At 42.1% G+C, this 20,484-nt stretch overlaps 8 protein-coding genes across 8 annotated transcripts; 3 read left to right on the top strand and 5 right to left on the bottom strand.

Annotated features, from left to right (window-relative positions):
* Positions 1 to 271: 271 nt before the first annotated feature.
* AIM41 (Aim41p) lies at positions 272 to 910 on the bottom strand (the record flags this gene model as incomplete). The annotated part of the gene is made up of 1 exon (XM_018880648.1): positions 272 to 910. One exon carries the CDS (start codon positions 908 to 910, stop codon positions 272 to 274), a length of 639 nt encoding a protein of 212 aa, XP_018738447.1.
* A 90-nt stretch (positions 911 to 1,000) lies between these two features.
* On the top strand, positions 1,001 to 2,716 carry MSS1 (Mss1p; the record flags this gene model as incomplete). Its single annotated transcript, XM_018880650.1, has 1 exon — positions 1,001 to 2,716. The coding sequence occupies one exon, from the start codon at positions 1,001 to 1,003 to the stop codon at positions 2,714 to 2,716; it is 1,716 nt and encodes a 571-aa protein (XP_018738448.1).
* A 268-nt stretch (positions 2,717 to 2,984) lies between these two features.
* On the bottom strand, positions 2,985 to 3,476 carry AWJ20_3621 (uncharacterized protein; the record flags this gene model as incomplete). The annotated part of the gene is made up of 1 exon (XM_018880651.1): positions 2,985 to 3,476. One exon carries the CDS (start codon positions 3,474 to 3,476, stop codon positions 2,985 to 2,987), a length of 492 nt encoding a protein of 163 aa, XP_018738449.1.
* A 2,364-nt stretch (positions 3,477 to 5,840) lies between these two features.
* AWJ20_3622 (uncharacterized protein) lies at positions 5,841 to 8,729 on the bottom strand (the record flags this gene model as incomplete). The annotated part of the gene is made up of 1 exon (XM_018880652.1): positions 5,841 to 8,729. One exon carries the CDS (start codon positions 8,727 to 8,729, stop codon positions 5,841 to 5,843), a length of 2,889 nt encoding a protein of 962 aa, XP_018738450.1.
* A 346-nt stretch (positions 8,730 to 9,075) lies between these two features.
* On the bottom strand, positions 9,076 to 10,383 carry AWJ20_3623 (uncharacterized protein; the record flags this gene model as incomplete). Its single annotated transcript, XM_018880653.1, has 1 exon — positions 9,076 to 10,383. The coding sequence occupies one exon, from the start codon at positions 10,381 to 10,383 to the stop codon at positions 9,076 to 9,078; it is 1,308 nt and encodes a 435-aa protein (XP_018738451.1).
* An 875-nt stretch (positions 10,384 to 11,258) lies between these two features.
* AWJ20_3624 (nuclear movement protein nudC) lies at positions 11,259 to 11,768 on the top strand (the record flags this gene model as incomplete). The annotated part of the gene is made up of 1 exon (XM_018880654.1): positions 11,259 to 11,768. One exon carries the CDS (start codon positions 11,259 to 11,261, stop codon positions 11,766 to 11,768), a length of 510 nt encoding a protein of 169 aa, XP_018738452.1.
* Positions 11,769 to 12,602: 834 nt separating this feature from the next.
* Positions 12,603 to 16,265, top strand: RAV1 (Rav1p; the record flags this gene model as incomplete). The annotated part of the gene is made up of 1 exon (XM_018880655.1): positions 12,603 to 16,265. The coding sequence occupies one exon, from the start codon at positions 12,603 to 12,605 to the stop codon at positions 16,263 to 16,265; it is 3,663 nt and encodes a 1,220-aa protein (XP_018738453.1).
* A 74-nt stretch (positions 16,266 to 16,339) lies between these two features.
* On the bottom strand, positions 16,340 to 19,036 carry AWJ20_3626 (uncharacterized protein; the record flags this gene model as incomplete). Its single annotated transcript, XM_018880656.1, has 1 exon — positions 16,340 to 19,036. The coding sequence occupies one exon, from the start codon at positions 19,034 to 19,036 to the stop codon at positions 16,340 to 16,342; it is 2,697 nt and encodes an 898-aa protein (XP_018738454.1).
* Positions 19,037 to 20,484: the final 1,448 nt, after the last annotated feature.

The following is a 20,484-nucleotide window of genomic DNA, read 5'->3' on the forward strand; positions in this document are numbered from 1 at the left end:
GCTTTGGGATCGAAGGGCCAAAGATATCAACATCAAGTATCCCGACCTTGAGGCCCTGGTTAAACAATGCCAGTGCCACATTGACGGATACAGTTGACTTTCCAACACCCCCTTTTGCTGACGATACTGCTACCACTTTTTTCACTCTCGGAATTGGTTTCCTAGTCAGAATTGGACTTGGTCTTCTTTTTGGAATCCGGGGAAGTCCCTATAAACTCATTAGTATAGTTTCATTTATTCTGATATTTACATAACCAATTTCACATCTCACCTATTTACATACTAAAGGGTTATCGTGTCTTAAAACACGCATTGTAGAGAATTTTCTTTGACCCAGCTGTTTCTTGATAGCCTGGACGACCTGACCTTGTGATGCTTTCCACTCTGACTCAACTTGGGGCCACGAGATATTCGACATAATTTTTCCCATTGAACTTTTATCTGAAACATCAAGTGCCAAACCTTTGATGAAATCATTAACTCTAGATGCAATTTCTTCGTCACTGGCGACTTCGACTTTCTCTTGAAGTTCCTCCAGAACAGCTATTTCGTTTTGTTCTTGTTCAACCAAGTCCAGTCGATTGCCAGCATGGTACTCTTCAATAGATTTCTGACGTTTCTTGATCAATGTGTTAACGAGGCTATGGAAGCCAATATCTGTTGTAACTGAGTCTGGCTTATCGATATTGGCATTTTTGATGGCTGCCATAACCGCCCGTATAGTTGTTTTTCTAGTAACATCCCCAGATTTCATAGCAGTTTTCAGGTCTTGTCGAACAATTGCCATAATTGGGGGTTCTGTAGATGCATATCTCACAAATCTGGAGGAAACAATTGCCTGACGACGAGAAATTGAAAACATTCTGGAGTCCCTAGTGGTGTTTCTGGAGTTGGGATTCTCAACATACATACAAAATGTTAGATTTGCGGCTGAAATATGCAGGTGGGAACCTCCGTCAATATTTTTTTTTTCGATATTTTGTTGATAAATCGGACCGTGATGGCTCTTCGCCACTTTGAAAAAACTGTTTTAAGATGGCGGTCCTGTTCAATATTATCTTGCTATAACCTGGCATCTTCTGGGTCGTTATTATTTTCTCTGTCTGAAAAAAGGGCCTCTCTTAGGACCTACAGTAAGATCAGCGCTAGATCCTATTTGGAGGATTCAGTAGAAGGTTCAACATTAGGAGGAAGACATTCGGGAAACTTCCAAGTTAATGATGGTCATCATCCAACAATATATGCGGTATCTACTGCCCCTGGTAAGGCAGCTGTAGCAATCGTTAGAGTATCAGGTACATTGGCCAAATATGTGTTTCAACGATTATCGCGAAAAAATGAACCAGTCCCTAGGGTTGCACAACTGAACAGGCTGTATAGTGTATTCTCACAAAAACAACCTGAATTTGGAAAACATTTGGGCGAAAGATCAGAAAATTTAGGAGTCCTAGATCATGCATTAACGTTATATTTTGAAGGGCCGAATTCATACACGGGAGAAGATGTTCTTGAACTGCATTTACATGGAGGAACCGCTGTCGTGAGGGCTGTACTAGGTCAAATAAAACTATTACATAGTGCTGAAACTCCTATTCGGTATGCGGAGGCGGGTGAGTTTACGAAACGTGCCTTCCACAATGGTCGCTTGGATCTTACTGAAGTTGAAGGTATCAGAGATATTATTGATGCGGAGACCGAGCGGCAAAGGGAGGTAGCAGTTTTAACAGCTGGGGGCCAAGCTAAAGCAATTTATGACCAATGGCGAGAACGAATTGTCAAAAATGCTGCATTATTAACTGCTCTGATTGATTTTGCAGATGATAATGCTGAGATTGAGTCTACATCTCAAGTCATTCTTGAGGGTGCTCGATCCGATATCAAGGCTCTTTTGCAAGATATAACTGCCTATTTTTCCGAGATACAAAGATCTGAATTAATAAGGTCTGGTATAAAAATGAATTTCCTAGGGCCTCCGAATGCAGGAAAGTCTTCACTTCTGAACTTGATCGTCCAAAGAGATGCTTCAATCGTGAGCGATGTTCCAGGTACAACAAGAGATATTCTTGAAGTGGGAATGAATGTAGATGGGTACAAAATTGTTTTTGGCGATACAGCGGGGATTAGATCATTAGAGAATCAAGTAAATGATTCTATGGCACTGATAGAAGCCGAAGGTATTAGAAGAGCAAGAAAAAGATTTCAAGCTAGCGACGTAATTTTGGCAGTTATATCTGTCGAATCTCAGGGTCAAGAAAGCATCTCAGATATATTTAAAGAAATCTCAGAGGTCAATAAACCCACAGTTCTTGTTGTAAATAAGATGGATCTAGCAAAAGATGCTGATAGAGAGTCGATTGTAACGTTCTTTTCAGAAACTTGTGGATTACCTAAGAACAATATTGTACTTGTGTCATGCAAAAGTGGAGAAGGGATCCAAGATTTAAACGAAAAACTATCTAACATTTGTAAGGATCTTACTTTTACATCAGACGGATCGATACCATTGGGTGCTTCTCAGCGAGTCCAAGATCTGCTAGAGTCTGATGTGATTGAAGGGCTGAAAAACTTTGAAACAAGTCTCGGAAATGACGATGTTGTTCTTGCGTTAGCTGAGCTTCACACTGCTGTTGAGGGTATCGGTAAGATAACTGGCAGGGGGGTTGCTGTTGACGAAATTTTAGGTGTGGTCTTTGGCAATTTCTGTATTGGAAAGTAGACGACTATTTTACTAAGATGTGACTGTTTACCCCAGCTTTTGTGAATCGGATGCTGTTGATGATAACCCTAATATGGCTGTCTAATGTTGATCTCGCAGATCCTGGGCAGGCTGCATAGGTTGGTTAAAGGGTCAAAAGCGTCCTATTGGCCTGTTCTAACACACGTTTGTGGTTTGAGTTGTATTTTTATTTATTATATGTTCAAAGATTTTTTTATTTTATTTAGGCTACTAGTATTAATATATAACTTTAGCAATCATGTTCCAGTCAAGGTTTAGGCACTTGCGCTAATAGTTGTCTAATATGTTGATTGAACCAGTACTTTTGAACTGTCTTAGCATCTAAATCCTTGGCTCCAGAAATCAATCCTAAACAACTCGAACTTCCACAAGTACAATTGAATGACTGTGCCATTTCCCACTCACTACTAGGGTAAAAGAAAGTAATTGCATCTCCTACCGCAATGTGCTTGATTGCACGCACTTCATACTTAGAGACGTCAAATACGACGTTTGGATCACACGAATGATTGCAATAGAGCAAGTCAGAGTTTAACTCAATGTGCTCAGTAGCAGAAACCTGTACTGTTGAATAAGCAACATTTTGGGCTTTAGTGTAGCCGGTAATCTTCGTTACCACTTCGTTGGGAGCAAAAGCCCGTGAGCTTATAGCCCTTGAGGTAAATGAACCGGGGTTTACTTCCACAGCCAATATACCAGGGTGGGAAGGCTGCTTCCAAAATGGCTCGATTACTGTCATGGTCTAACTTAAAAAAATTTTTTTTGACGGGGAGGTGAATTTTGGAAGAACAGAGCAGTTTCTGAGAAATATCAACATTGCACCGTAGTTGGCATGTGAAATGTATAGGTTAGATATTGCATGAAGGCATGGGCGCCGTACATTTCATCGGCAATTATTCGGCTTCGGCATTATTTTTATATGCCAATTCTATTCTATTCAATAAAAGATTTCTATTTTTCATTACAAATATCATTAATATACAAATGTACAATAAATAAAGTTGGTCGTTAAATAAAGTAATATTTCTACCTGCCTTTCATGCTTGCTTTTCTCGTTCTAAGAAGAAGTTGCATTAGCTGTGACTCGAGCTCAAAGCAAGCTTCCGGGCTGAAACCGTCAAAAGTATCATCCATATTGCTATCCCAATCAGTTTCCTTTATGAGACTGAGAATTTCCCTTTGGCTCAGCTTCCTTTCTGCTAATTTCTCAGTCTGGATTTCTCTCGATTGCAGCTCAGGCTTAGAGGCTTCCACGGTTTGAGACCACCCATCAACGGAAGGGTTGGTCATTACTTTGATATTTAGGCCAGTTTGGGTTCCCTCATCCACTTTCATAGTTGACGCCTCATCTAATGGAATCAATGTAGCTTCAGGAAGCTCTTCCTGGGAAGGTGGTGGTGAGACCAATTCGTCACTTACTAACTTCGGTTTAGTATTGTAATCAACCAGTACAACAGCCTCCTCTTCTTCAAAGCTGGAGCTAGGAGTAGATTCTCGACTGTCGCTATCATCCGTCCTTCTCATTTTCGAAACTGGGGTACCACGCCTGCATCTTCTTCCCCTCTTTCTCTTGCGAAACCCTTCTGCATATTCAGATTCGTCCATCATTTGCTGCACGTTGCTCATGGACAGTAGCGGTTGTGAAGGCTTTTCTCTAAGAATAATAACCTTCTCGTCATCGCGGGTAGAGTCAACATGAACTGGGCGAGAATCTTCGTCTGAGATAATTGGCGATATCAAAAAGTTTCCAGCAGATTCTTGAGTTTGGGACTGAGAATCTGGAATAGATTCCACCACACCCTCCATCGGTTTCATGACGACTCCCGGCATATCGTTCAATTCATCAGCGGTATTAACCTCAAGCATAGAAACCGCTGCATCGGACAACTGGGTCTCAGGAATTGAAAGAGCAGAATCCCTTTCAGATAATAGAGAATCTGAGATTTCATTAGCAGATTCCATTGAGTTGGGGGTGGGGCTATCCAGGTGGTTAGACTGAACCAAAGCGAGAAGAGAGGAAGACTCGATTTCATGTGGCAACTCGACAGGTTGAGTATCATTCTCAAAATCATCCCTAGCCAGATAATCATAGCTATCAGGGATCGCTTCTAGCTGAGGAGTGGCCGAAAGTTCCACAGGTCTTACTCTATTGGCCACTGCTCTTTCTAACGGTGAAGAGGCTGGCTCGTGGGGGGTCACAGGAGTCTTCACTGCTGAGCTTGAAAGCAAAAAGCCATCTTCTGCGATCTTCGCTTCCGGTGTCTGCTGACGGATGGGAGGCGGCTCACTAAATGATGCCATGAATGAAATGGTTTCAGCATTATTGGGTGTAGTATTGGTCGATGAAGCCCGTCTACCCGAGGTTGTGGGTGCCATTGCGGGAAACTTTTTTGGCAAGGTGACTTTATAAACTCTACCCAGACGAACGTTATTAAGGGCCAGAACCAATTCGTCAGAATAAGGTGCGTAACTAACACTTTTATGACCGAATAACTTATTCCATATAGGAACAAAAGAGGCGACCACTGCAGGTAGTTGGGATTGGAATGCATGAGAGAACACTGGTGAGCAAAACTGAAAGAGGTCAAGTTTGCTTAGTTTCGCCTGTCCTAGAGATATGATGGTCTTGTATAGATCGATAACAATCAAGATTCTTGAATTATCGGCTTCATTTTCTTTGCAGGGATTAATCAATAATTGAGCCAGTGCACCTGAGACGGAACGAATCAAATCCCACTGTTCATCGGGGTTTTTTATCTCTGTTATAAAGTTTTTCATATCGACAATGGTAGGCGAGTTCAAGTAACGAACATCATATTTTCCATCTCTGACAGTTATGGCTGCCCTTGAAAAAACGCTAAGGACAGAGGGCCACCCAACTATTTGACCCAGGTGGAAATATAGAGCATAGCACCTCATCGCGAAGGTATAAAGAACGGATGGCATGCAATCACCCAGAACTGGTGACTCCAAAAAAGACTGAACTTCAGCTGAAATCACAGATTCCAACCCTTTAGCGCTCTGGGAAATACCAACCAAAAATGACTGCCAACACTGGATCCACAACCTGCTATGCCTTATCGAAATTTGAGACCTATAATCGTTAGCAAACTATACGTATACGTAAACCACAAAAAAAAAGATAGAAAAATACACACCTTGCGGGCCACGATAACAAGTGAATAATCTGTATCCATTCATCTTCAGAAGGAGTTACGTTAGCATTCATAATCTCACACAATACCTGTTCACAAATAGCTCCCCATACATCTGCATTCTCGACGGCAGATGGAAATATCTGCGTCAAAAACTGAACCTTTTTTGGGAATCCTATTAGATGCTCCCTTGTCATATGAATAAATTTCAAGACAAATTCCGCTACAAACTGAGGCCGCTGAACTTCTGATAGAGATTTAACTTTGGACATGGTCATCTTCCACAAGTGAAACACAGGGGTGTCCGCCTTGTTCGGGTCCGCCTTTCTAGGAGAAATTCGTGAACTACCAAGTGACATACTATTGTTGCGGAACCTGGGAGACACGATGTACTGGGGGGAAGAAAACAGCTCGCCCGAAACTTGTGGCGATTCAGAGGGCCTTGTAATTTCAAGACTCTTTTCAGTGAACTGTAAAAACCCTATGCTATCGATCGAGGACTCGACAAATTTGAAGATCTCAACATTCGTAGGTGAAAGAGAAGAGCTTGGCACAGTAAAGCAAAAATGAATAAAGTTACAAACAGCAGCTATCAGCGCCATTGTCTCGGTTGAAGTATAAATCTCTCTCTGGGATGCAAGTTTACAAGAGTTTATCATGCTGGAAGTAATTTCAGTTACTGTTTCCCAAGGAACCTTCCCGATAGCTTTCTCCTGTAAGAACTTGAAAATTCTAGCACAATTTGCGTGTATCCATTTAGAAGGAAACGCTGGCACTTCGGAAAGTGCCACAGGATCTGGTAACAGAACTCTAGTGGACTTGAAAGACTGATTAGATGCTTTCACATTTGTTGGGGTTGTCAATAGGTGGTGTAGAACAGCCAGTCCACGTTTGCGTGTTTCTATGTCGCTACTGTCCAAGTACAACTGAATCAATGGCTCAATGATCTTATCCCAAACAACTGTATAGTGAACATCAAGGTGAGTATTCATCGACTGAGTTGGTTTCATGGAGAGTAGAAGAATTGCATTGAGAGTTTGAGAAAGAGCTTGAACAGTAGCGGGACGGTTGTCCTTGAGTAGCTTGAAGGGATGAAGCAGAAAACTAATGCTTTTGCTCTCTACGCGAGACGAATCTCCAAAAATTTGAGGTGTCCAAATAAAGATCACTGTGTTCCAAGTATGGATAGTTGCCACTCTAGTGGACAAAAACTGTGAGTTGATTCCAAGCTTATAAAGATCCAACATTTGCATCATGTTATGCCATTTATCGACCGTATGATCAGGATGAGGGCCCCAGGTGAGAAGAAGAAGAATTACAGATCTCCAGATGGACATGGCCATTCTACCTTCCCCTTGTGTATTTATAAGCTCAGTCAACCGAATGCGGAAGTGATCAAAATATGTTCTCAAATTAGTATCAAGTGCATCATTTGTACTTGTCTCTGTGACACCGCTCTCTGGGATGTTGTCGCTTCCTTCCTCTAAGTTGCTTTCCATTGGCTTCTCAAATAATTGGTAAAGACATTTTCCAATTGTACGATCATGAAGTAATCTTTGGTTACAGTCTTGAAGAACCAGCAAAGCTTGTTGACGAATAGATGCAGGTTGGTCAATAAGTGCCGATATAATATTAGGTAGCCATTTCTGAACATTTTGAATCATCACCCCGGGATTAGTTTTAATCAGCAGTCGATGACTGGTGATATATTCTGATATAATGCCTGTAGATGAGAATGTCGGCCTGGCTACTACTGCATTCAGCAGGCGAAGAGCCATGTCATTCGTTAGTGGTTTTGGCAACCGCTGGTAGTTGAAAATGTGCAAATACGCGGCCACTACCGACTTACTCGAATTAGCGTCTGTTAGTACATCCAAGCCTCTATTCAAAAACCACTTCACCAATTCAAAGTCCAATTGAAAAGCAATGTCCTCAGAAAAAAACAAGTAGTCAACGACTCGAAGAATCTGAATAACTGTTCTGACATCAAGTGTATTGGACGATGCTTCAGCAGCTATTAAGTCTCGCTTGGCATAGAGGGCTAATGAATTTGCATTGTCTAATAGCAACTGTGTAGATATTGAACTGTTTTTATGCCGTAGAGAAGTATTTAAAGATGCATAAATTTGCAAAACACTTGTGTTTGACGAAGAGGTGCCAATTTTTTCCAGCTCGGCACATGCAGCATTCATAATTACGTCCAGATTTGGATACTCGGAGAAGTCGAGTGAACCCAAGTAGATGTCACCAAGAATTGAAGCGGGAGATGATGCATTTGATGTGTGAGAAACGCCCGCACTAGATGTTGTTTGCTTAAGAATCGATTTTCGCGGTTGAATATTATGATGCAGTGGCGTGAGTCTCTTACTGTAGCTCGAAGATGATGTTTCTCCCTGAGAATCAGAAGTTACTGTGGCATATTCTTCCTGATCGCCAGATAAGTCTTTTTCAGCGTCGCTATCAATATCGTCATATGAGCTCGCAGATATTGACTCAACTTTGTCGCTAAAGGCAACAGATTTGGTAACTGCCTCATAGGGCTCCACTTGGGGCACTGGCTTGTTCGAGGGAGACACAGGAACCGATTCACTGGATATGGTCTCTCCATTTTGTTCCTGTGGGCCCTCATCTTCGCTTAGCTTTTGTTTTGCGACCCTTCGACGTGCCCGTTGGCTCGGTATTGGGTGTTGTTGTTCATCTTTCTCTGGCAATGGACTCTCCTTTTGCTGATTCAGTTTCTGCTGACGCAGACTAGCCCGAGTCCCCAATCGCCTAGGGGTCATGGGAGGTGTGATAGGAACTTGACGACTCGAGTCCGACAATACTGAGGTCAGCATAGCCACAGTGGAAGCAAATGATGAAGTGCACGCGAAATCACTCTATTATGTGACGTCCACCGAGCAGCCCGATTAATAATCCAATTGGATCCAGAAGAAAAGTTCGGTAATTAACAAATTGAAATTAGTAAATTTTGAAATCAAGATAAACCATTAAATATATTCTGCAGATATATGACCGACCGCTCCTAACGCGTGCAAAACGCGGCAGCCGCGCGTACTCTCATTACCATTCCTAATTAGGCTAATCACCAACCACCAGTATTCAACCGAAAAGGCACATTTGGGATAATGTAGAAACTATAAATTAAAAAATAGTAAATATACGCCATAACTCTCATGAAGGCTAAAATATAGTTAAGGAGGAGACTGCTCCGTTTTTTAAAACCTCGAAAATACATCGGGGACAACCATAGAGTTGAGTGGCTCCCCAGTCGTCCTCGTCCGCCGCAGAATGGTTTATATCATCCTCACCAACGAGCTCCACACTGCTGCCAGGTGACTCAATCGTGCGGTTGAGCATCATTGACATCGGTGGAGTGTTTGTTCCCTCGGGAACAAATTGGTTATAGAATTCAGTAAAAGGTGTTTCGGAGCTTACTGGGGGGAGTGGAGAGCCCTGTGAGCTGTTTCCATTCCGGTTAGACGGCGGGAACAATAGCCACCTGCACCGGTTATACACTTGGAAGGATAGACTCGAAGGGACATTTCCATGTATGATAATCTTCTTCACAGTAGGGTTGGGGAGGCTTGTATCAAAACAAAGGTCGAATCCTAGTTCAAAGTAATTGAAAAAGAGATCAGTATTAGCTCGCGATGAGAGTTCCGAGAGAACCCTTCTTCTGTTATTTGTTCCAGTAGTTCCAACAATGTCATCTTCGTCAAAACTAATATCTGGATTGTGAATCGATAAGCGGCTGTCCTGTTTAAATATTCTTTCAGAGGGTGGTCCCAAGGTCATTATTGCACTTTGCATATCCGTAGAGTTTAGTTTGATATCAAAATCTTTTATACCATGCGGATGATGGCTGAAAATAACTAAACAATCTCCTGATGTATGCCGAATTTGTAAATGATCAATCATAATTTGTGAAGCGGAACTTTCTGATAACGAGTTAGGTGCGACTTCAGGTTCATTATCGAATGAGCCATTCTCACCGTTTCCCAGAATGCTCTTGCCCAGTAGAAGTGGACGCGGTTTAAAAATCTGACTCTGTGCCACTTGCCAACTATGACCCTTAAAAATTGCCATAGAAAGGCAAGCTCCTCGAAGGTCCCTAGAATTATTTGGCGTTGCTCCTGAAAGATATTTCACTATACTATCCTCTGATATTGATTCTGGTACCACAAAAGAAAATGCGACACCCGGATAGCTCAGAATATATCTCGAGCTATCTCTATCAAACCATCCCGGATACGTTGGGCCAAACACTTTACTGTAGATCTGCTTAAAAGTCAGAACACCATCTTTTGCAAGTTCAGTCCCTTTGTAAGCTACTCGTGTAGATAAGGACCAGTCTAAAACCTCTATTAGACGCAAACTTTGATCTGAACCATCGAAATGCAGTCGTAATCCATTCGATTCGACTTTCACAATTACAGGATTCCGGATAGGCGATTCTTTAGAATGGATTATTTCAATATGAGGGAACATTGCTTGATTCGATCTTAGATAGCTCAGTATTGAATGTAATGATGACCCAAGATCTGTGGCAGGTTAGAACTAGTACCATAATTGCCTATCAGGACTTGTCGATTGTAACAGTAAGAAAATATTAACATTTATACACAACCACACGTAAATAGCGGCAAACGGAGAAAAGAAATATTCAAAACTTACGAAAGTAACCAAGACCCTGACCAGGTCGCACCGCCAATGCGGGGTTATGTTCCTGATCCACAGGCTGAGAGCTGATAAAGCTTCCAGGTAAACGACCAATCGCGAAGGATGCTGCAGATGATACTGTGGCAGACATTGTGAGAAGTATCTGTAAGCTCTAGTTAACTAATGTTTAAAATAGTCGTCTACAAGCTGGGTTTCGTGGTTGATAACAAAAGGACGATATGCATCAACACGCATATTGATGTAGGAGGCAACTAAAACCTAAAGATAAGGCCGTTCTAATGAGAGGCTGCATAGCAGCCGCTCGGTCAAAGCTTAGAAACCGGTCAGATGACACCCAAAGTTTCGATTTATTCCCTACAGCGTAGACTAGTAGAGAGTAGACTCTCTTATACGTTGTGGATCAAGCCTTGGTGGGTCGTCGATGGTTTGCTAATTTCTACAAGTTTATTTTGATTTACTGAACCAATACAGTATTGGTCTGGCGCGGCTGCGGCTGAGTACATAAACCAAATCCACATAGTCTTGTTCATGGACAGCTACACAGATCAAACCAATAATGGCTGTCATTGAGGAGATCGAAGAAAGCCCTGTGCCTGAGACCACAAACTCTGATGAGTGTAAGTTCTATCCTTAGCTAGGAAAGATATGCAGATGTCAAAAGTGATTTAATTCAGCATCTAACAATGGCAGCCCATGTTCCAAAATACACTTTCAAGCAGACTTTGGAAGATGTAACAGTAACCATTCCACTGTCAGCAAAAACGAGAGCCAAGTTTGTTAATGTTAAACTTGGCAATTCTAGTATTGAAGCTGCTTTAAAGTCGACCCCTGATGATTATCTGATCAAAGGAACTCTATTCAATGAAATTATTGTGGATGAGTCTACTTGGTCTGTCGTTGATCAAGAAGAACTGGTATTTAACTTAGAAAAAGTCAACAAAACTGAATGGTGGCCACATGTTGTTACTACTGATCCAAAGATAGATGTCACAAAGATTCAACCAGAAAACTCCAAACTGAGTGACCTAGACGACGAAACAAGAGGTATGGTTGAGAAAATGATGTTCGACCAGAAACAAAAGCAAGCCGGACTCCCCAGCAGTGACGAATTGAAAAAGAGGCAGACTTTGGAAAAGTTCAAAGCTATGCATCCAGAGCTCGACTTCAGTAAAGTAGATATGAATAATATATGAAGGATCGGCGCAGTGCATATTTAGACCCTGCATTATCATCGCAACTTGCATTGTTCGTTGTTGTGGCATACTTTTAAGCAATGCTGTTATAAATAAGTAGCTATCTAATACACATTCATATGGAATATAACAGAGCTTTCTTTGGTGAAAGTTTTCAAAAATTTCAAGCTCGCAGCGCTACTACTTCTTTCAAACCATGAAGAGATAGGTATGCGCGGCGCTATATGGCATTGCAGACCCATTGGATGTTTACTTACATGTAGGATGACGAGATAGCTGAACGTCACTGTTGTTTTATCAATTGACAAGATAACCACGAGATAACCAGGTTAAAGGTCAATAACAATGGCAATTACATTTTTACCAGGAGAGCCCAACAGTGTAGTAAATGCTATAGACTGCGTTTTATGGGAGAGCAATCGGCTGGTAGTAAGTTTATAGGAGGTTCATGTATCTGTTGAAGTAGCTTTGATTTTATTAACCGATCTATAGGCATATTGTTCTGGAAACAATTTAATAATATTAAAAGATGCATCCCTTCTCTTACAAACAGTCTATCTTGTTGGGGACGGGAACGCAGTTTCAATAAATCAATCGACTGGCCAAATTGCTGTTGCATATGACAACAAGGTAAAAATACTGAACCCATTGGTTCAATTTGGTAGAGACTTGAGATGGGAAGAGGAGAGTTATGAATTGAGCCATAACGAAAGAGAAACGATAAACAGCTTAACATGGGGAAACAGTAGCGATTTCCCAGAAATCTTGACTGGGTCAACATATTTGCAGTTATGGTCACTTCCGGGAGGAACCCAATCGGGTAGTGCTAGCTATATGACGTCTGCTAGTAACGATGAGAAAACGGAAAAAATGCCTAAAGTTATTTGGAGAAAGAAGCTTGCTAACCCCGTAAATATAATCCAGTTTTCGGTTGATTCATGGCTCGTTGCGTCAGTGGGCGAGTACGACAAGCTTGTCAAGATCTGGAAGAGGACCAGCTTCGACAAGGACAATGTAGACTTTGATTTCAATTATATTCCACATCCGGCCAGGATTCTAAGGATGAGGTGGCAGCAACCATTTGACATTTCTCAGTCCATTGAGAATACTTTATATACGTTGGCAGATGATAAGGTAATAAGGATTTGGGCGCCATTCGACTCCATCGACATGGGAAATCTTCAACTATGGGCATCTATAGATTTACTAGATCATCATTTTGGATTGATGCTGGATAACAGAGATCTTTCTAGAGCTATAGAGAGCAGTGTGGCTGCTAATGGGGCGAACATTAGTGATGACGGTAAACTACCGCGTGACTTGTCAAACGTAATTAGTCTTGCCCAAAGCGCGCCCGAGATTTGCATTACATTTAACAAGGACAAACAAACCATATCTGCGTATAAAGTAGATAATGTTGGTCTCAAAAATAAAAAACTTGCTCAAATTACAAAGATTGTTGATGACCAGAAACTGACATTATCTGAGGCCAATTTATTCCCATTTAAAGCGGATAGACTGGATTTTTTTACCTATGCAGCTCAGGCCAATTCTACTACAAGTGACCTTGCAAGTTTGTCAATTTTAATACACGATTATTGTGGTACTATTTATAACGTTGCGATCGATATCGCCAAACTCCTCAACTCGGATACCAATAGAGAACGACGATTCCTACTTAAAGCCATAATTACGGGACATAACAAATCTGTTCGAAGAATAACTCGTTCAGGGGATGGAAAGCTTTTGTTAACACAGTCTCGATTTTCTGAGAATGCTTTATGGAAGCCTCAAGTCTTGCCTATTGGTGTCACTCTCCGAAAATGCAGTTGGTTACACTCAGAATCAGGTACAGTGACTCAATCAGTATTGGTTCCCGATTCTGACTACGCTATAACATTACTCGATTGTCAGCAATTAATTGTTTGGGACTGCCGCTCCCAGGTTGCTGTACAGATAGGTACAGATGAAATTAAACTGGAACATATCGCCGAACCAATGTGTATGCTCTTATTACCAGAGGCTGAGCAGTCTGGCAGTTTGCATCTTATTATTGTCTACGATGAGAATAATATCCTTGTGTGGTCTATAGACATAGAGGGACAAAAAGCTAATGTCAAATGCAATGGTAACTTCCCTCTACCTGCATTCGGTGAAAATGAAAAGCTCCATTTAGCAGTGCCAGTTGATCCTGTAGGCTGGCATGTTACAGTAGGTTCAACACTAGATACTTTTCAAAGAGAAGTCATTATTACTGTTTCAAACACAGGTGTATTAAGGGGTTGGACAGCTCGTATTAACGCAGCTGAAGAGCTGGAATGGCTGGAGACTTCTGAAGTATATACAGGAGTAGCAGGAATTGTTCGGGCCCAAGTTTCATCTACAAAGAAGGTAGCTATTACAAATTCAGATTGCACTGAGCTATCTATTTGGGACACGTCTAATGCTCTTCTGGAGTTCAAAGAAACATTTCCGGCAGAAAACTCAATATCAGATCTTGATTGGACAACCACTCCTGATGACCAGTGTGTACTGGGTGTGGGATTCGCACAACAGATTGTATTATACTGCCAACAGCGATTTGATTACACCAACAAGACTCCATCGTGGGCTCCTTTTAGGCGAGTTGACATCTCAAAATATACCTCACACAAAATAGGGGATTCTATATGGTTAAAAGATGGTACGTTTGTTGTAGGTGCTGGTAACCAGTTGTTTGTCCAAGATCGCAATGCTGATATCAATGATGAAACGACGAGACAATTGCTGGGCTCTCGATATACGCGTGCTACATTAGATAATATTAGCACGATATTTGATATCTGCTCGGTACTCAACGGTCCGCTTCCATTATATCACCCCCAGCTACTTATCCAATCTATACTTGCAGACAAGATGGTCATGGTCAAGCATATACTTTGTGTCTTGTTAAAGAGGCTTAAGTTTGCTACTATCTCGGACCTTCAAGTAGCAGATCTCGAAAGCAACTTGGGGCTTGATCCTGCAGAGATAGCATTGGATTCTGAGGCTTACTGTGAAAAGCTTGAAGGGGAGCAGTTCGAGGCATTTGGGAGGCAAGTTTGTGACGACCTTATGGAATGGCTTCAAAAGGTGTCGTTACCTTACTTAACCAGACATCAACAGATCACTCTTGCTAGTGTTATCGAAGCCTTGTCCTACATAGACGAGCAAGCACGATCATTGGACTCAAATGGAATCAAGTACCTCCTGGGTTTCAAGCTGTACAAAATACACAAGGGCATTCAGGACGCCATGTCTATGAGAGATTTTAATTGGGCATTACACAGCGAATCCCAAAACTTACTACTGGATATGGTAAAGCAGCAGACATCTACGTCAGCGCTCCTGTGGCCAGCAGTAAGAGAAGTCGGGGTGGCTTTTTGGTTAAGGAATGATCCCTTAAAGGAGCTATTTGAGCTTCTTGCAAGAAACTATTTTGGTGCTGATGAAAAAAGAGACCCTGTTACGTGTTCTTTGTATTATCTGGCACTGCGTCGTAAACAGATTTTGATCGGATTGTGGAGAACAGCGTCATGGCATAAGGAGCAACAGAAAACTATTCAGCTGCTATCACGAGATTTCACAGACGACAGATGGAAATCTGCTGCTAGGAAAAACGCGTTTGCTTTACTAGGCAAACACAGATATGAATATGCGGCTTCTTTCTTTCTCCTTGCTGACTCCTTGAGAGACGCTCTTAATGTTTTGGTGAAGCACGTTGGTGATTTACCGCTCGCTATTGCTGTCGCAAGAGTGTACCAAGGGGATCATGGTTCTGAGCTGCGCAACCTGATAAAGGGTCATATCATCCCGATGGCCAGTACTAGTGGTGACAAGTGGTTAATGAGCTGGGCGCTATGGATGCTCAAAGACCGGCAAGCTGCTATCAACGCTCTTGCTTGGGGTATTACTGATAACGAAGTGGATGGCAGTAGGACGCCTGTTGGTGGACATCAGCAGCCTCAATTCCAGGGACGGTCAGTGTCTTTCTTGGTAGATGATCCAGTATTAGTGATGTTATACCGGTACTTACAAGAACAAGAACGAAGACGGGCACCATCTCGGACCACGCCGATGGTATCTCGTTTTGGAAGTCCATCTTTGAAGCCAATTGGAAGTGGTGGTCACACACCTCAAAAACATGTTCTCAACAGAGATACTGAGTTACGTTTCGTATTGAAGACAGCATCCATTTTTTGTCGTATGGGCTGTGACATTTTAGCCCTTGACTTAGTTAGGCGATGGAAGTTTTTCAATACGAACAACACATATGTAAGAACTCTGAAGGACACTAATACCAGTAGTTTATTAGACAAACCCAATGACCTGCTTACTACTGCTGCCAAAATAGTTGAGTCAAATCCACAAGATCAGTTTAACGAGAAAATCTCAACGAGTGCAAAAAATAAGCTGCAACCGGTCGCAGCTGTGGCCTTTGAAGAACCAGATATGAGTTCATTTAACTTTGGATTCTAGCTCAAGGCTTGGGTTTTCAATAAATATATATTAAAAATATATGAATGCATATTTCAAATGAATGAATAAATTATCTAATATGTTATTCCTAGGACCCTGCAGATTATGATGACAGGCATACAAAAAGTCTTTACGGCGGTGGCCACAGTTTCGACTATAATTGATAACTGATACAAGAGCCACATGAGAAGCAAAAGTTCCACTACAACCACTGCATTCTGCAAGGACGGGAAAGCGTCTGCAACGGCATCGACTGGACGAAGAACAAATGACACTCTTGCACAGTTCCTGAACAGCTCCACAAAAGTGCTGATAATAGGCTCAAGTGAGAATGTCTCTTCGCTGCTCGCATTTGTAGCATTGGCATCGCCAGCTATTTTTGAGCTCTTAAGTGATTCATATGATATCTTTTTAGTCATAACTCCGCCTTCAGGGGCTACTTGAGCAGAGACAATGGAGCCATTATCTTGAAAGTGCTCATCTGTCTCATTTGGAGAAATGATAACGGAGGGGGTCTCTGCTACTCCATTCCCGTTCTTTTGAAAAAGAAATTTCATCGTTTTTTGAAATCTCTTCTGGGACTTTGTAAGTTCAAGAGGTGATGATGGGCGATGGATAGGATCCTTTGGCATCAGCAAAGGAGAGGTTGGTGGTGAGTTTTCCATTATAGACTTTACATCATACTCATCATCCACATCTGAGTCACCCTCTTTGCCGTCAACAATCGTTCCCGCTGGGGGTATGATAGCACCTTTCCTATGGCTAGAACGGCTCATGGCAGTACTTGCCACAGAATCAGAACTAGAGTTTATAGCAGACGGTGCCAGCGAACGGCCAGCAGATGGAGCAATAGACCCTGGTTTATTTGCTGCAACATTGGGTCCCTCGAATTCTAATGCTTCATTAGAGGGCGGTTCTGAACGCCCTACAAATACGGAACCCAAGATTCCGGATCCAGGAAATTTGTACCCAGAATTGGCTGCTAGGTTATAAACATAACCGCCAGCATTGCTGAAAGTATTATAAATTTCCCCTAACGCGGTTTGGCTTGTTGGGTTGGATGTTGTCAGCTCCTTTGATTTCACTGCAACCTCCGGTTGTGCGATCAAATCTGTATGGCCCCTATTCGAAGATAAACGAGTGTGTGATGATACAACAGATTCGGGACGCAGGGACCGATGTGAACGAGGTGGTGATAATGGAGAAGCGGAGTGGTGAGAAGCCGTCGGTGACGTAGGCGGTCTGTGCGGTTGACTAGGGACAGGAGAAGAAATCACAGCAGGCGATGACATGATTTTTTCATGGAGAGACAATGGCTTTTCTTTCTTTGGAGACTTCTTCATCATATTGAAAATCCCTTTAGCTGAAAACTTTGAAGGCTTTTCTCCATCAACATCGCCATCGGCCCCTAGGGCAGAAGGTTCAGAAGCATCAATTTCTGGACTTTGCTTTGATGAAGAACTTTCCTTTTCCTCACGAACCTTTCTGTCAGCTCTTTGTGATACCGAGGAATGTATGGAGGGAGTGCTAGCTGCAGATAGAAAGGTATTAGAAGACATCCTCGTGCCAGGTCGACCATCATCGTATTCCTCCTCTGGCTCCGGTGTACTAGGATAGTCATTGGCCTGATCGTCACGCATATCAATGTACTGTTTCCAGAATTGATTCTGAATGGCTTGTTGATCTTGGCTGCTCTTCCTTCGTCTTTCTCTCCGTTCTTCGTCGTCACCATATCTAAAATGCGTTTCTCGAATAGGCGTGACGTAATCATTTGGTTTATTTCGAGACTTGCGTTTTGGTTTTGACTTATACTGGAGAGAGCCATTAAGCACCGGGTCTGAATTTTGTCTGCTGCGCCGGATCCTGGCGAGCTCTTGTGCAGAAACGGTATTGTTCATAAAATCGGCAGCTTGTGGATGCATCTGCGGGCCAGAATTGCTTGGTCGTTGAAGATGTTTGAGTTGTTGTTGATATCGTTGGTACTGTTGTTGTTGCCTTTGCTGTAAGTTTGCCTGCTGTTGTTGATACTGTAGATGTTGCTGCTGCTGCTGTTGTTGTAGTTGATACTGGGAATATTGGCGATAATAGTCATCAGCCCGTTGCGAGGGAGCTTGATGATACTGATTTGAATAGGCGTATGGAAGTTGAGAATAGGCTGAATTGGCTCTGGGAAGAAACACTTGGGGTCGGGGATCTGACGGCATCATAGGTACGTCCTGACGTTGTTGCTGTAGTTGCGGCTGTGATTGTGAGTGTTGGTTTGGCCATTGACCTTGTCTATCTCTTAAGATTTTGCTATTTTCTGCTGCAGGTTGATAATGATTTAATGCGGGCCGTGAGGTAGAAGAGTTTATTTTTTGATCGGGCTCATCATCGGAGTAGCCAGCATCTGAGTAGTAGTCATACTCATCGTCATTATCATCCTGAGCCTCAGGTACAAGTGAATCGTGAATAATTTTAAGTTGAGAATCACGTTTTAAGTTACCATCTTCGCCGTAAAAATAATCAGATAGGGTTGGTTCATGCTCATTTATACTGTCACTATCAGAGGTATCACCACCAACAATTCCAGTTGTTCTGGATATTGTTGCACCAAAACTAGAAACTCTTTTATTTAAAGTTTTAAGCGCCTTGTTGATTTTAGTTTTTCGTCTTGGTTCCACAAATACCTGGTCTAGAACATGATTAGGAGATGGAGAAGCAAATTCTGCTGACTGAGGAGCCGAGTGCTCGACGTCAGGAGACAGAAACTCCACCTTCTTAGCTCCCATTCAAAATAACCAAAAAGCAAATGATAAAATGGTATTATATTTTCCTTTTGCCAGAGCTTAATTTAGAGGTGCTTCAACTCATATCCAGCACTCTGAATCAGAGTCTGTAAATAAAGCCTCAGGATAGCGGTAAATGAGCAGCGCCAGATAGATGTTCAGTTCAAAATGAAGTAACAATTACAAAGGAAAAGTCTTGATACCAAAATACCCATAAGGGTTACACAACAAGTATGGATATTTCAAGCTTAAAATCGTTACAGACCATCGAAGGTAGTAGCCAGAAATATTATTTCTTTGCTTCATGTAAGTCGATAAGTGTGAGGCAGTGGGTTTGTTGTCAAATTTCCTGAATTGATCATTGTATGCAGGAAGGAAAACGCCCGGTCAGCCGTCCATGTAGCCGGACCACAGGTACTCCTGGCAAAGCTAGCCACCGGCGATTGGGAGATGGCTGGCTGGACCACGCACTTGCTGCAATCCTGGTGGTTGGCAAGCCAGATAAGGGAACTGGGTAGCAAGGGCCCGATTCCCCGCACCGACGGCAGGAGGTGTGTGCATGTTAACTGGCAAAATTACGCAAGCTCAAAGTCATAGAACGCGTCCATTTACGAATTGTTTAACACCACGACACTCTTGCCCTTTTTTTTACCCAATTTTGGTATCACCTACAACTATTGATTTCTATCATTTTGAGTTGCAATTATTTTGACATATATTTTGTTTCAAATATTTATTTTCTACAGTGTAACTTACCACTAAGATAGTTGCCATGCCACCAAGAACCAGAAGAGGAGATCCCAATGCCAAGCTCGAGGTAAGTAACATAACATAATGGCATGGTATAAAATTGAGTAGAAAACCTCGTAGAACATCAACTAACTAAATATCAGGCTTTACCTTCGGACGAGGAAATCAGTGAAGAAGAATTTGAAGATGAGGAGGATTTTGTAAACGACGATGTAGATGATGATGATGAAGAAGAAGAAGAGGAGGAAGAGGAAGAAGCCGCTGACAGTGAAGGTGATGATAATGAGCCTGCCAGTGGTGGAAAAGATACCGGCGACAAGAATGAGGATGACGAGGGTGAAGAAGATGATGCTCCAGAGAACGAGAACGAGGATGATGACGAGGAAGCTGGGGATAACGCTGATGAAGATGCTGATGGAGCTGAAGCTGAACCAGCTGAGGATGAGGACGAGGAGGATGAGGATGAAGATGAGCCCCCTACCAAGAAACAAAAGGCCGAGTAAATACGATTTATTCACTAATACATAGATTTAGATTCCTGCAATAATACAATAAGATGACATTCCCCGCTATCTGTCACTCTAGCTTTGCCTTGTGTCACCACCGCTTTTGTCACCAGCATTCTAATGTTAAATGCTAATTTAAATTCAGCATGAATCATAAAGATAATAACATAACATAATAAAATATAATAATAATAA

Source organism: Sugiyamaella lignohabitans, chromosome B (assembly GCF_001640025.1).
Source record: "Sugiyamaella lignohabitans strain CBS 10342 chromosome B, complete sequence".
Classification (NCBI taxonomy): Eukaryota; Fungi; Ascomycota; class Dipodascomycetes; order Dipodascales; family Trichomonascaceae; genus Sugiyamaella; species Sugiyamaella lignohabitans.